Genomic DNA, 16,329 nt, shown 5'->3' with positions numbered 1-16,329 from the left:
AAAAAAAAAAAAAAAAAAAAAAAAAAAAAAAAAATATCCAATGTAACTATCAAGAATCGTATCTACTATTCAAAGCGGCCGCTAATTAAACGATACTGTGGAATGTCTGCAGGTGCTGCCGAGATACGTTTACAGCCACGACTGTTCGTACTCAATTAATTTTGCGAACGTTGTTCACTCGCAACTAACTGATGCCCGACATCGTCAAAGTTACTTAACGAGCGAAAGAAAAGATTATTGCTTCCGCAATAAACCTTTACGACATCTCGAAAGTAACAAAGTTATATACATATTGTCGGTATTATATATTATTTTTAACAAATCATTTCGAGCTCTATGAAATGTTAACAGCGTTATTAACAGCATTATTAACAGCGATGAGAAACGATATAAGTATTCACCAACTATTCTTCGTTTCATTATTTTTCCACTTTCGTTTGTTTGCAATTTGCAATAGATAGAGGTTGATGTAGTTTTTACTTTATTAATTGATTGACTATTCAATTTGTAATGTCAGATTTTACCTAAATTATTATTTTTAATCATTTCTGTAGGTCGCTACTGTTCCTGTATACTTAATATGTCGTTAATTTATCATAGAATAAATATAATTCGAGGAAATCTGTTAAATTTGATCCAAATTTAGTTTCATTACAGAGTAAAAACATTTCATGTTTGTATTGGTCCACTAAAGTCCTTGTTACAATTTTGTATTGAATTTTTAACATATTCAAGTGTTAATTTAATATAATGCGATTATGTTATTTAAATAGTTTGTATTTGATTGTTATTGAATATTTCTTAGTGTCAAAATAATACAATTTATTAGTAAATAAACAACATAAAAATAATATGTTTTTAAATTCTAAGATGAATGAATAAAATGTGTCGATTTAACATGAATGTTATTTTACTGAAAAAAATATGCTCCCACGGTTTATTTACAAACTGTGTCAGTATTACCTTTTTATTTATTTGTTAAAATAATATTTATGTTGCCTTCTAACATATTCATTTGTATTAAATTAACACATAAATTTGTATGAATCCTTTGGGTCACGTGAAATGTGTTAAATTTAACATAAATTCTCTATCATGTTTATTAAGTGCATACGTTATTACGTGGACGTTGTTTACTTTAAAAATAATTATAGAAATGGATTGATTTACATTTTGACACACACGGAAGATAAAAATAACGAAACGAAATGTTATTTAACTCGAGAGATTCGGTTGCCATGCATTGCTCTTTTGATATCTATAACAATGCAGGCCAGCCTGGAGGATAGTCCGAAATAAATTTAACATGAAGACCTAAATCCATATTACTTACTCGCATTACATCTGTGCAAAAAAGCTCAAGACAATCCTGCAGTATACCCGGCGATATTGTCCTCGCATCGGTTGATGCGGCAAATTCTCATGGGACGGAGGGTCGAGCTGGTATCGATGATACTTAGCCGTCGCGTCCTGAGCCAACCGCTCACTTGATGAAACAATAATGCGACTCGCTCGAAAGGACGCCGATTCGCCGATGATTGCAGACTCGTAGCCACCTACGCGTCCTAGATCCCGGCGGGATCCTTTTCGGTCCCGGGGGGTAATTTATTCGCGGCGTGTTCGTGTAACTGAGACGCGCGTAAAGCGAGACTTTGTACGAGACTCGCTGTCGAATCGCGGCGTTTCGCACGATGTCGGGGCACAGATATTATGACATTCACTTTGGAGAGAACTCGCCCACGTTGGAGATCGTCAGCGAGCACGATCATCGATTGGCGATAATGGCCGACGGACGCGAACACGTGGGCGAGTTACAGGCTCACCGACTCTCGACCGCAAAAGTTTGCCGATGAGAACGGGCTTACAGAGTTAGCTCGGAGTGTTAGCGGTGTTTCGGTCCGATGCGTTTCTTCGGTGCCAAATTGCAGCAATTTTACAAGCGACCCCGCCGTTGCCGTCCGATGTTCGGAACTTGGGAATTGTAGACCGTTGCGATTCGGTCCGAAGATACTTATCATTCTCGAACGTGATTAACTGCAACAATAAACGTAGACATGTTGAACGAACGAGACTCGGGTCGTTTTAAATAATTACTAATGGCGCCTGATTTTTAACCACTGGAGGTATTGCTGAAAAACAAAGAGTGTGTTTCAAATTGTTTCAGCTGATTGTTCAACGCGTTTGTAATTTTAATCGAAATATTTATAACGAGAGATGCATCGGACTGGAAACAGACATGCGAAAAATTTCGAGTCCCAGCTCACGTGCGACTCCTTAATTGGCGTGTTAGGGGGACGTAAAACCGGTTGTTCATTGTATGTTCTGCTCGGCGATCGCTCGCGTGAACACACACTGTGTTTTCCACGTGTTTCGATTCGCCGATGCAGTCCGAAAACAGGGTACCAATTATATCGGCCGCAATTTCTGACATCCTGCACTTTGCTCGCGAACACTTTATGCCTCGATCGATGTTCTCAATCGATATCCTGCCACGAGACAGAACTTTCGCGAACGAGAATCGTTAAATTAAAAGGTATCGTTAAAAATTAATGCGAGTTATTATCTGCACTTTTATATTAACTTATAATAAAGTATAAAATTAACGTGATATTATTAAGATTAAGAGCGTAAATTATCGAGCATATACATGTCGTGGAAAAAGTTCAAACAGAATCAAGTTGATACTAGCACAATGTGTGAGCAAAATAATGTTATTCTATTTTGCAATACGATTAAAGAAATAGGAAGCTGATTTAATCAAAATTTTTGGTCAGATTTGTAGAATTATAAAATATTGTGTAGACTACTGTATTGTAAAGTCTATGCTGTGTGGAACTTATTTCTAATGCAAAACAAGTTATCATTCAAGCGTTATTCAATCCGACTTGAAAGTCGAAAGGGAAGACCGGAAATAAAATTTGCACTATTTGACTAATAACAATTTTTACGCATGATGTCAGGGATATCCTGCGAGCTTTCACATGAAAGCGAAAGATAGAGAGTTAAGGGTCCAGCATTCGCTCGAATTCACACGATCAGACGCTTTGATTTTCGAACCGCCGTTTCCCGTCTAGTTTCCCGTGGAAAATGCCTCGTCTTTCCACGCTCGGCTTAGCCTCTCCTTTCGAAGGAAAGGATCCCAAGCCAAGGGTGTCGTATCGAGGTGCTTCGCGGAGGTCCACTCGAAGACACTAGACATACCGGACTTCCTAGTCGTAAAGACAGAGAGAGAAGAAGAGAAGGAGAAACTAAAGACTAACCTACTCGCGGCTTTTCCACTAGTACCGGCAACGCGTGCACGCCACATAAATTCTAATGGGAAACGAATTAAGCCGCCCCATTTTCTCACCCGAGCCCGAAGCCCCTTATTTTCGCCGAACGTGAAAAGTTTTCAGCGTACTTCCGCGAAAGGAGATCCTCTCAGATATATCGTACTTAATGTAACCGCCCTTGCACGTTACACGTATGCGCGTAATAGCTCTCTAGGCTGACACACAGAAATTTTCCGGACCATGTATCATCCAAAGCTTCAGCTTAAATACGACGGTATATTTAAGGTGAATTATATACGTTTCAGACTTGGCGGACGTCGGACGTAGTTATCGCGGTCCGATGAGAAAACGTATTAACTCTTTGAATTTACATGCTGGATTAAAACAGATATAATTCTATCGGTGCCCAGTTTTGCCGGTGCTGCGCTTCTAATGAGCTTTCCCGATTTCAGTTTTCCTAATTTTGTACCGTAAACACGCGACGCAAGTGCAGGAACGTTATTAGTTTACGTACGCTCTTTGTGGAGTTCACGTCTCAGTCCGTAGGTGAGTTTTCATCGCAAATTTCTTCGGAAACACGACGAGATTTCAAAGTGAGAGAACGCGGAACAAGTGCCGTGTGCGCGCGCGCGCGCGCCAGTTCTCTCTCTCTCTCTCTCTCTCTCTCTCTCTCTCAGCTACCATTTATTTCGACTTCCGTTTCCGTCCCTGTTAACTCCTGCGGACTTGGCCGCCGTAGAAAAGCTAATTTCGATTTTCCAGGACACCGGCGTGCTGTGAAAAATCCAATGGCCGAGTTGGGCGGCGGGAGAGCGTTCCACGAATTCTCGCTGCTCTCCGACTCTTTCGGTCTATCCCGTTCCCCTTTTTATTTTCGAGCCACGTAAATTCTAATGGGAAACGAATTAAGTCCTTTTTTTCCTCTCTTTCTCTTTCCCCTCCCTCTCCTTCGTGGCGGATCCTCGTGGAGTTTCCACTTTGTCCGTAGGAAAAACGAGCGGCGCCACGCCATTCCGCACGGTTTAAGGCTGCCGAGAGACGCGATGCTCGACTTCCTGGTACAGATGTTAGTGCATTCGACATTCACACAGACGTGCAAGCTCATCCGAAAGCACAGGGCCGACGCGAAAGATAGATTCCACAATAATAGGCCATTAAAAGTTTCTTATAAATTATATTGATAAGAGAAGGATAATATATACAGCTATGGCTAAATTAATGAGAAAATAATTGAACACAATGAATGAAACAATATAATTATGATGAATGATAAAAAAATTACGTACGGTGTACAAAATATTAAAGGTATCTTTTCAACGTGTAATATCGCGATGTAATTAGAAGAAAAAAAAAAAAAAAAAATTAAAAAGTGATACATCTGATACATATCTTCCCCTAAGTTTCATCGCAGTCGGCCCTGTCCGGACGTGTCTGTATCTACGTACGCGCGAAAATGTATGTAACACGAGGGTATAAGGGACGAGGTTCCACATAGGGCGTAGAACGAGCGCGAGGGTAAAGAACCGCCGCTATCAGCCCTCCGTTCAGCCCCCTCCCTCTCCTCTCTTTCCGACCCTCCCGTCCACATCGTGTCTCTCCCTCTGCGTCGCGTCTCCACCGACTTCCAATTAAAACTGTTTCGCCCTACCCGCGCACTTTTCCCCTCCCGGGGAGAAACGGGCCGGCCCGCCCCTTCATTTTTCAAGATTTTCCTCTGATGCCAGAAGGAAGCGAGAGAGAGGATCTCGAGAAGGCTTTCCCTTCGCTCTCAGGTCACTCGACGGCGAAAATCTCCTAACGAGACGTAATGCGACGACGTCGCGCGCGCGATCTACTGATATAAAACTGGAGGACTCGATTTGCTCCCAAGGAACGAAAATGCAAGGATTAATAATTATTGGCGTGCTGTCAGCAGCCAATCGCGATTATCGAAGTAATGAAAGTATCTTTGTGTAATTGAAATTTATACAGATATATTTTATCCCGATGGGAAATAAATTTCCCCCTTATAAATTATATTAATCGACAAAATTTCTCTTTATGACAAATTGATCTGATACAATGTTTTTCATATTATTTTTTGCGTTGATTTCAAATATGTTTATCAAATTTATGAGAAGGACAAAGTTTTTTGAGTAACATGCATTTAAAAATTTTATAAATTGATATTTTTTTCCAATAATTTACTGATTGATAAAATTTCACTTTTTTTAACATTAAATTGATCTGGTAGAGTGTTTTTTCCATAAGTTTTTTTTTTGCATTGATTTTAAATTTGTTTATTAAATCTATGAGGAGGGCAAGATTTTGTAGTAACATACATTTAATTCTTACTTTTTTATATCTCATCTGCTTAAATATAAATACGTGATTTAAAAAGAATAACTGCTGAATTTAACACGATTTTATATATTCATTCTGAAAGGCTTTAAACAAAAATATATCATTTTAATTAAGAAAAAGGCCCCGAGTATACAAGTTTTTAAAAGAAGATAAGGTGAATGTATCAGAATTTTATCTTTTCCATTTTTTATATAACACACTGATTTTATATACATATAACAGTGAGTTTGTTATAAGTAGATTATTTTTGGATGGTTCTTATATTTATATTGTTTTATGCTAATTTTGAAAATGAAGTTAGAATTTATTTTACAGACTCTAATTTCTTACAAGTGACATATATGGATTTCTTACAAGTGAGATATATGGATAGTTAGTTGACATGACTCAATTATTATTGGACAAAATGAGAAAAATTTTAAACATTAAACTTTTAACGATACGTCTCTAAATAAATTCGTTGCTCATCAAAATTTAATAAGTATTTATTTAGGTAAAATCATATATATCATTAAAAGTTTTGACCTAATAATTAGGTCACTAACCGTTCATTTGCCTTATACAAAAAAATTGGAGTCTATAGAATAGATTATAATCACATTTTCAAAATCAGCATAAAAAAATATAAAAGTACCGTCCAAAAATTATCCATTTAGCATAATTACTGTTATATAAAACCAGTGTTACATAAAAGATAAAAAAATAAGCAACGATCAAATATATTTTTACATAATAATGTATTACAATGCGATCAAACGTGATACAACGATGTGAATGCGATATGACCGACTACTGTTGGATGGCCAATTGAGATCATGATCTTGAGAAGCAGTGTGTTGAGCGGGCCTAGGAAAGATCTTTGGTTACGTGGAAACACGATATTTCATTTTGCCCAACATCCTTAATGAGACTAATTGCGCGCGTAGTTGAGCGTTTTATCATAATTAAATTATGGTAAATTGATACGGACGCAGGCGCGCGCGGAAGATGATGCAACGTGCAGCGGAAAATTTTCATGAAAACTTCCGGATATTGCGATAAATTGCGAACGCTACCCGATACTACAGCGACGTAGTGATTCCCGGAGTAAAGTGGTTGTTTCACAAATTCTAACATGGCTTCCATAAGTTCTGGAGATAGCACGAAGAGGCGGCGGCAGCATCGGCAGTGGGGTGTATGTGTACGTAAACTCAAGATAACTCAACCGCTTTAGGATTCGCCGGGAACCGAGAAACCTGGAGGATCTCCGAATATATCCGACGTTCTGTGTGATGCGGCTGATGAGAGAACTAAAATAGCATATATCCGCTTAATAATGTTTTTATAAGATCCCCCCCCCCCTCTCTCTCTCTCTTTATTTATCTGTTTTTTTTTGTGCTCATCTTATGGTCTGATATAATTCAAGCGATCTGTCAGAAATTCCTCTTTCCCTCGAGAATGAATACAGGCAGAGTTGCCACAGACTACCTGAAAAACTGGAAAAAGTCAGGGAAAAATGTAAAAAAATCTGGAATTTCGAAATTTTCTCACAATTGCCTGAAACTGCTCTTATTCCAAATAATTGTTATAATTTTTTAAATATTATATTTAACGTTTATAATCAAATACGTTCAATATTTGCATGCACTTTAAACGATTTTATTAAAATAATTAAAATTTATATCTTATTTAGTATTTTTATTTGATTCCTCTTTTTCGTCATAACTGCATTTTTTTTCCAAAACTAATTTATTTTTTGCTGTGGCTTGAATTTCCACCCAAAATTGAATTAAGCTTTGTTTACGTTGTTTTTAATAATATAGATTAGTTTTTCTTACAATCTTTGAGCCTAGGATAACTCCGGTATATACGCCTATCAAAAACTTAATTTATTAAGTTTATTATTTACTATGTTTATAGTAAACGAACTATATCGGTAAAAATTTTGTATCTATTACTATGAAAAAAAATATTAGAAATCCGAAATATTTATTTTTTATATTAAAAAATAAACTTTTGGAAACCCTTGCATTTTTGCCGTATGTCCCATAGGGATGGAAAATATGGCTACTCATAGGGGGAGGGGGAGGGAGGGGTTTGTACGGCTCATGAAAAATTTACAAAAATAATGCATATAAGTAAAACGTATAATAACACAATAATTTATAAAATGTTATAAAACTTTAATAAGAAATAAGAATGGTAAATATATATGTGAAGTAATAAATAATAATTACAATCTTCTACATATATTACAAGTGTTATGACATAAGGTACATATTATATTTGATATAATTTATTGCATTTAGTACTGAATTCAATTTGCGCACTTTGTATGCTTGGGCATAAATCCCGCTTGCTAAAAATGCTGTATATCCCAAACAAAACAACAAACTAAACAAAGAATACGAAAGCAAAGTACTTATATTTTGCTACACAACATGCTTTACTATTCCACTACACGTATGTATCACGAAATAACCACTAAGTCTTTTACACGTCCTACATTAATTATTTTATGTAGATTATGATGTCGTTACTTATTACAGTGACAAATCGATTCAACTCACAATAATTTCATTAATATTAACAGTAAAAAGCTGAAATTATAACACAATACTAATATAACATAAAGGCATGTAACAGAGTAGTTGCGAAAAAATATCTCCACTCCTTCTATTTTTTTCTGCGGCGTAATAAATCCCAGCGCGGCGTATTTGCCGGAGTTACCCTAAATGTTAAAATTTACATATTTTATATTACTCATGAACAATTTTCTATTTTATCTGGAAAATCTGGAAAAGTCAGGGAATTTTAAAATTCATTTTCTGTGGCAACTCTGACAGGACACATCAATTATTTTTAGTTTCGCAGAAATTCAGTTAGCTCGTAAGATTAAAACAATCTCATCTTTCAGTTTGTTAAATTGTTGAGTAGGACGGAAATTCGATTACGCTATTCGCATCTCCAGTTAAAATGTTTGACTGATTTATTGACTGATTTCTAAAATGAGAATAACTATCTCTAATTATTTATATATCTTTCCACAATCTTAAAAGAAGCTAAAGCTATATTTAATTGGCGCGAAGAAGGGAAAAGTGTCGTTTTGTGAACTTTTTTATTTTAAGAGTTACTATTTCCGTAACTTACAGAGAGATACATTTTCTGAAAATCCCAGTCACACATACATGCACATACATTTAATATAATTATAAAAAGTCATTACTTCGTAAATAGACACAAGCCATGGAAAAGTAAGATAATATTTTTTTTTAGTTCCTTGCGGTGGATTTATGAAACTGCGACCATACGCGAAGCTTCTCACGCGACCGCCGCTGGCACGTAGAAATATGCGCAGCTTTATTCAGCGCGCGATATAGTATTAATTCGTTCCGTTCCGAAAGCTAATCCAGACACGAGACTAACCCTTGTTCATTTTCTTCGCTCTGCACCCCAAAATTCGTCCACTCTGCTCTTTGATACGTGACCAGGCTCCCGAATCGTTTGTTCACCTTTCCCCTCCTAAATCTCCGTAGATATTGCTACGATGTTGCTTTATACGGTATTTTATCCCAAAGCGGTTTCACACGAGTTATATCTTTTTGCCGAAAAATAACGTGGATACAGTGTATCCTTTATCAGAAATTTCTAATTTAAATCTACAATACCGCGAGTTATTTAATTTAATATTTTCTTTTTGCTTCTTTAAATCTTATATAATCATAAAATTGTTATTACCATTCTCGCATGCGAATAATGTTTAATTAAAGTAATGTTTTGTCATTAAATTATACATATATACATACACTCACATATTTTTTACTATTAAATTCATAACATTTATTTAACACACACAAAACGGAACCAAGGGAAAAAATATTATTAATATAACGAAATTAGATATCTCCTAAAAATGTATTATTTTGACGTTCAATTAAAAAGTTAGGCATTTGACAGGATCAGATTACACCTCATATACAACGTGAGTGGTAATCAATTGCTCTCAAGATTTAACTTTCTTTCCTTGTACAATCGTCCCAGTTAGCTTTTCCATGTCGAAAGAACATCGTCAGTGATCCGAAGACAATCTAACGATCTGGAGAACCTCTTGATTCCACGGAGAACGTTCGATCCATTGGGGATTCCGTACCTGAGGATCTCGAAAAAAGGAAGTACCTTCTCTAATAAATTCCATTAGGCATGGGCTCTTGCGCGTAAGGGCCCCGATATTATGTTACGCGTTTTGACGTACACTCTCAATGGGCGCGCATCCATTACGTTGGCCGGGTGTGCGGCATCGGGTGTGGGTCCTCGAGGTCAGGACTAGTCATTCAGTCCAGGGTCTTCTGTGACGACGTGTTCCTTTCGTGTCTCTCCGCCCCTTAAAGGTCCCTTCACGAATGTGGACTCAGTCGCGCGCAAACCAGGCGAGCATAATTCGATTCATGGATGCTTCGCTTCATCCTACCCGCGTGCGCATCCTTTGTCGCGGCGATACTCATCCTGGATACCGGATAGCGGCACGCAAAATCCCGTGCTCTTTTGTCGATGCTCAAACTCTCTCTTTCTCTCTCTCTCTCTCTCCCTCCCTCTCTCCTGGTCCTCCTCGGTCTGTTTTTATTTATTCTCCTCGAGCGACAACGACGATGACGACGACGAGATCGTTCTCGTACACTCAAGCTGTTCGAACGAATCCGGCGCGGCTGGAAAAGGAGCGACAACAGCGACGACAACGACGGGGTGAGATCCTTCAAGTAACTGTGTCAGGACAATACCCACTCCCGCCGATCTATTAGCAAGAATAACGACGTGCCACAGACTCTTCTGCCTCGATGGCTCCGGGAAGGATGAATAGACCAGCGCGAGCTCTCTCTCGAGTTGCGCGAACGTTTCGTACGTAACGAACGGATTCTGGGGTTAACAAGTTTCAGATATAATAGAAACGGTTGACAAGGCACACTGTCGGCTACAGCGTTCGCTTCAGTGAAATTTCTATTAGCAAAAATTATCGTGACTCTCTCGACAGACGACTACGGTTCTACGTTCCACGCAACAGTATCAAGATAATCATTTTGATTGAGAACTATTTTTTAATATGTACATTTACGTAAATCATGCGTAAATTTAATATCACGCTGTTTCTACAGTTTGAACAGTACTGTTGTATTAATTAAAATTTAATAGCTTCCGTTGGGAAATATTAATATAAGGATTCATATTTGATGGCGCCAGACACGAATCCGGGGATGGGAAGGAGGAGTACAATAAAAGAATTTCACATTCGGGATTATTATTAATATATTATTATTATTAATTACGACGATATATATTAATTTGTTCTCCAATTACACGATGCACTCACAGCTAATATTCGTGTACCATTAATACCAAGTGTCCGTATCCCGAACGAACGTAAAAGGGCTGTCTTTCCGAGATGACTTCTGACTCCTGGAAAAAGAGGCACGGCGTCCTTGAGATGTTATGCTAGTTTACGCGTCTCTACCTTCGTCGATGGACCGATGCACATTGGTAGTAATGCCAAATGGTGCTTTCCTTACAGAGGAAGCGGGAGAAGGAGGGGGACCGAGAGCGAAATGTCGAAACTGGGAAAGTTCGGTCGTAAAAGGGTCGAGTGCTCTTGGTAGAACCAAGTCCGTGGGACGGAAGGGGAAGAGAGGAGAGGGTAAGCGTAAGCGAAGCACGAATCGAAGTTGGTACGACGAACGGGTGGAAGGAAGGATGAAGGGGAGACGAGCACGCGATTAGACGAGATTGAGAAAGTCCTTTGTCGTCGCACGGGATAAAACTTTTTTTCTTCTTTTTTTCTTTGCTCTGCTCTCGCACTCTCTTCCTTCATCTTTCGCTCGCCCGGGTTCTCCCTTTGCTGTCCTCCTGTCTTCTTCCGTTCACGTCGCCTCCTGTTGCGCCCTTTACCGTCCAATAGGATATCAGGCGACGTTCGTTACGATCACCAGAAAAAGAGTACGAACGAATCCGCCTCATTGGCTGATACTCGATGCAGAAGAAGCGGTTCGAATTTCTTGCCGATATTCCCAACCGCATCGCTTTTTGGAGTTTTTCTCGATGTAATGCCTGAATGCGATTATTTTTTAATGATATCAGTGATCGACCGATACACAATTTCACATCTCGTCTACGTAAACTAAAATGGGAGATTTAAATTGTAAAATATACTTTCAACGAATAACGAAAAATGAAATATTTTAGAGAAATATCACATATATATTAGAGTAAAGTAAACCGCAAGTAAATTTCTCTAACGCAAACGCGAGTACATACAGTGCTTAAACTATCTGACCGAAATTTAACTTTGCAACTGCTTGCGTTTACCACGGTGTGCATAAAGCCTGCTGAATATTACAGTATGTGTCTAACAATAACCTGTTAACGCTTTCGTTAACATACAAAATATCGAAATAAATGATGTGATGGTCTTTCGCGTCATGAAATCAAGAAATCGCATCAGCCGGCTCTCCATTTTTGATATCTTTCAACGATCTTTCTAATCCGCGATACAAATCCACTCGCAAATCCACGCCGCCGTTGCGTCGCGTTTACATCGCTTGAAAGCGAACTTTTACCGGCTTTAGCTTTTAAAAAAAATCTTGGCTTAAAAAATCCCAGATCGCTCGCGGATAGGGTTAGGATCCGTCCACCCCCGATGATGGCCGCGATGATGGCGCGTCGCGTGTGAACCGTGCCTAATCGTGAGATCGGCTCAACCCTTCGCCAGATGAAAACCAGGGCTGGGACCACCTGCCATGGATTACTTGGTGCGAGCATTATAAGCCTTAAGATCAGCCGCCCTAGATCCTAGGCGTAGAATCCTTGCGTCATCGTATTGGTCGGCCGCTTTTCTTACCAACCGTTAGAAGCAACTTTATTCTGAGACAGCCAATTTTTAAAAGAAGTCTAATATTTCCATCAACCGTTTACTGGAAATAGAAATCTTTTTGACTGCTGTAATTTTCCTTTTTGCAACAAGGGTTGATTTGCAAGGGTTGACTTTATTTTTATTACGTCAGCGACCAAGGGCGAGCTACAATACAAAGGTCTATCGTTTCAAAGGAGAAATTTCACGGGCAAAAGGGTTTTTTAAAGGATTTTTTTTTAACGCTTTTATCTTTAGACTTCGATATTTATAACTCTGTTGTGGATCCCCGTAAAATTAAGAAAGATGTTAAAGGATGTCCAGCGTCTCAAACTGAGTGTGCCTTTTCTTTATTGTTGCAGGGTGTTTGTTGGACAGTTCGGCACCACGGGGCCCGCCTGATGTGCCACCCCGTAACCCCGCAATGAGCCGGCTTAACGGAAGACTGCCAGGAAGTCACGCAGCGAGCGATCACGAACGCGATCCCGATCTCGAGCCATCCTGTCTCGTACGCACCCCATCCGGTAACTTCTACAATATACCAAGTGAGTTCGCAGGCAGAGAATCGTTAAGTCTGATTTAGTAGAGAGAAGAACTGAATGAGCAGTCATAGAGAGATACGTGGGAAATGATTTTCCCCTTTCCCTCCGTTTACGAGTACCTTGGCAAATTTTAAATCGATTCGTCTCGCACGAAACGGAAATTCCAATAACTCCGATATTTTCACAATTTATGTACAAATGTATTTACAGAAGTAAAGTTATATCATGTGTTAAAAGATAAATTGTTCGAGCTTTTTTTTATTTTTAGTTTAGTTGCTTATAGCTCGGGAGGCTTTTGTTATCTTTATTAAGAAAATTATCAACTTTATTTGGTAAAAAAAAAAAATTCGTGAACGATATAGTTCTAGTATTACTCTGTACATTTTCTCTTTCATCTCTGTCAAAAGATCCACGATCGCCATTACCTTAATTAAGGAATATTGATTCAAAAAAATCTTGATTTTTTTTTACTCTCTTTTTCTCTCTTTTATACAATTTTTTTGTTAAAATTTTACTTTTTATTTTTTTTTGTTTATTATTAATTAATTTTCTTTTTTTATTTTTTTTATTTTTTATTTTATTTTTATTTTGTAGATATTATTTGTGTTGCAGATTTTTCTCTTTATTTTCTTTTTACTTGTCACTTTTATATTCTTAAAGAGCTTGTTGTAGAATATTAATAAACGTCTTTATACTCTCTCTCTCTCTCTCTCTCTCTCTCTCTCTCTCTCATCGCGAAATGAAAAAGTCTATTTCCGTAATTGTCCTTTTCTTATATCTCTAAAACATCGATATATTTCTATACAGACATAAATATGAAACTCTAATGCTTTTAATAGTCACGATTGATAAATAGAAATATATACATTAACGTAAATATGGATAAATATTTGTTGGGGAGAGAAACGCGCTTTTGTTAGCACAAGTATCCTGTTATGGTGTCTCCGATGGAGTGTCCCCCCCGATAATGTCGGGGGTATTTGTGCCAACTCGTCGAAAGAAGGCTTAGCAAAGGACGATGGCGGGTGACACCTTTGACGAGGGTATACATTGTAATCAGTGGTAACCAATGAGGGGATCAACCTAAAGGAGGAATGTCGATAATTTTCAGACTATCTTCGGTGATACATCTTATCACTTCCAGGTTTTTTAAGAGTCTAGCTCGAAAGCCACACGCTACGACGTTATCCAAAATTTTTTTATAGCAAACTTTTTGTCTGTTTACCAAAGGATTTCGAAGGATTCCCTTCGCTTTATCTTGAGAAAGCAAGGCACGTGATAACGGAGGTTGCTCGCGTGTTGCGCGTGAGAAAACGCGGCTTCTCGTGAAATAAAAGTTCGAAATAAAAGTCGGGACTTGTTGGAGCAGTCTCGAGACTAACTTGACTCTAACAAGCCGAACGATTTTCAAAATTTAGTCGCAGATTGGTCTGCGGAGAGCGAATTGGTACGAGTCGGCTTGCCAACTTAGTCTTTCGCGAGTTCTTCAAACTTACGCTCGCATAGGTAAATTAATTACAAATCTAATTTAAAGGATCGTAACATGAAATAACACTGCATACTGATGGTAACTTTCTAACAGGATGAAAAAAGAGATGATGAAAGAGAGATAAAAAACCTATTCAGCAGCAGTAGATAATAGTAACTATCCGAAATAAAGTAATAAAAAAGCAATAAAAATCACGAACACATTGAAACTGTAAAATTACGAATCGTTGAATTTAATTATTTTGGCCTCGATTTTATAATTTATATTCAACTATTACACGTGATTTTTCGGTCTTTTATTAATATAATGTAATAGATAGATCATTTGTGTTTCGTGTTAATCGTCATTAAATAATATATAGAAGATTTTATACTTATTTAAAAAAAAGTTATATATAAATGTTATAATCAATTACTTGATGCGCCTAGGTTTTTTTGTCAAAAGAAATATGGAGGACACGAATGCCCCAATATGTACTAAAGATTAATTTACCTGATTTTTTTAAGAAATTGAATAGAGACATTGTTCGATTTCCATATGGAAAACAATGGACAAAATTCGAACCATATACAAAGATGAAGGACGAGTCCCTTGACGGTTTCACTTGTCCTTTGCCATATCACCGAGCACACTCGTGGAAAGAAAAGGGCGCCTTGCGGCGACATTTTTCCGACGTACTCCACCGACGCGTGATATCGACTACAGAGAAAACAACGGCGAAACCTAAGCTTTTCTACGTATAAAGTCTCCCTTGGTCCACTCGGCGACTCGGGAAGTGTCCGGCACAAATACCCGGGCACCCAATGACACGCTCTTTTCTCTTGTTCGGCTCGTCGTAAAGATTTTTCAAATTCCATGGTCGAGCGCCATGGTTGACTGTTCCTTCGATGCACCCTGATGTTTTTCTAAAGCAAACGTGGATCATTTCAAAGGTTTTCTTAAAAATCCGTGGGATAGCTCAAATGGTGATTTACGAGCCTTACGATCCTTCGTCTTATTGACTGCTCGGTTATGACACCGCCTGACGCTTATAGCCGTCTGCATAATGCAAGTCCACAGTCAAGACCTTCCTTCCTAAAAATGGAAACTTGCTCATGCAATAGAATAGATGAATTTGCTCTTGTTTTTCCGATCGAGTCTGTCTACTACCTAACTCGAAGATCTACCTCTACTCTAAGCTTATTTATTTTTACTATAATTATAAGTTAAATGACGTGTAAATTGTGAAAACGTTTTTATGTACTAAATGATTACGTTATTTGATTACTTGTACCTTTGTACACTCGATAAATCTATCTCTTTCGTTTTAAAAATTTCTAAAATATTATTAAAAAACTTCTTCGTCTACAACATAATAATAATAAAAGTAATAAAAAAAAGAAAGGAGTTTAATTTTCAAAATACTTTATTAAATTAGTATTTTTTTTGCAAAGTTTATATATTTCATTCTCTACGATATTAGATATTTTTTGCTTATGTTTGCTAAATTTTCTTCCAACATTTTTCGTGTCATTCGAGAAAAGTCATCTTACAGCTCTTGACTTATATAATTTATAGATACGTAGCTCAGCATTATCATGCAACCGGAATTCTGATCCCTTAAATGATTTGACACGACCAATACAATTCCAATTTGATGCGTACTCACGTTCAACCCTTCGTCAAAGCAATTCCTTGCGTGAAGATGCCTCTCGCTTGCGCATCATCGGCGGTAAATCACCTGGCAGGTCGCCAATTAGAATGAATTCTCGCCGGCGAACCACCGATTAGCGAATATTCTCCTTTAATTCGATTCCGGACGACGGGGGTCGC

At 37.9% G+C, this 16,329-nt stretch overlaps 1 protein-coding gene across 1 annotated transcript in view; it reads left to right on the top strand.

The window, feature by feature from the left end:
* The window catches only part of LOC108748497 (teneurin-m), a 49,861-nt gene that overhangs the window by 10,856 nt on the left and 22,676 nt on the right, over positions 1 to 16,329 (top strand). The window contains exon 2 of the mRNA XM_018486711.1: positions 12,849 to 13,031. Within this exon, the coding sequence (XP_018342213.1) occupies positions 12,849 to 13,031 (183 nt within the window). The remainder of the gene's footprint in view (positions 1 to 12,848; positions 13,032 to 16,329) is intronic.

The sequence above is a fragment of the Trachymyrmex septentrionalis genome, unplaced genomic scaffold (genome assembly GCF_001594115.1).
Source record: "Trachymyrmex septentrionalis isolate Tsep2-gDNA-1 unplaced genomic scaffold, Tsep1.0 scaffold223, whole genome shotgun sequence".
In the NCBI taxonomy this organism is placed as follows: Eukaryota; Metazoa; Arthropoda; class Insecta; order Hymenoptera; family Formicidae; genus Trachymyrmex; species Trachymyrmex septentrionalis.
The sequence above is the reverse complement of the archived record's forward strand: the minus strand, read 5'-3'. Positions and strand labels throughout refer to the sequence as shown.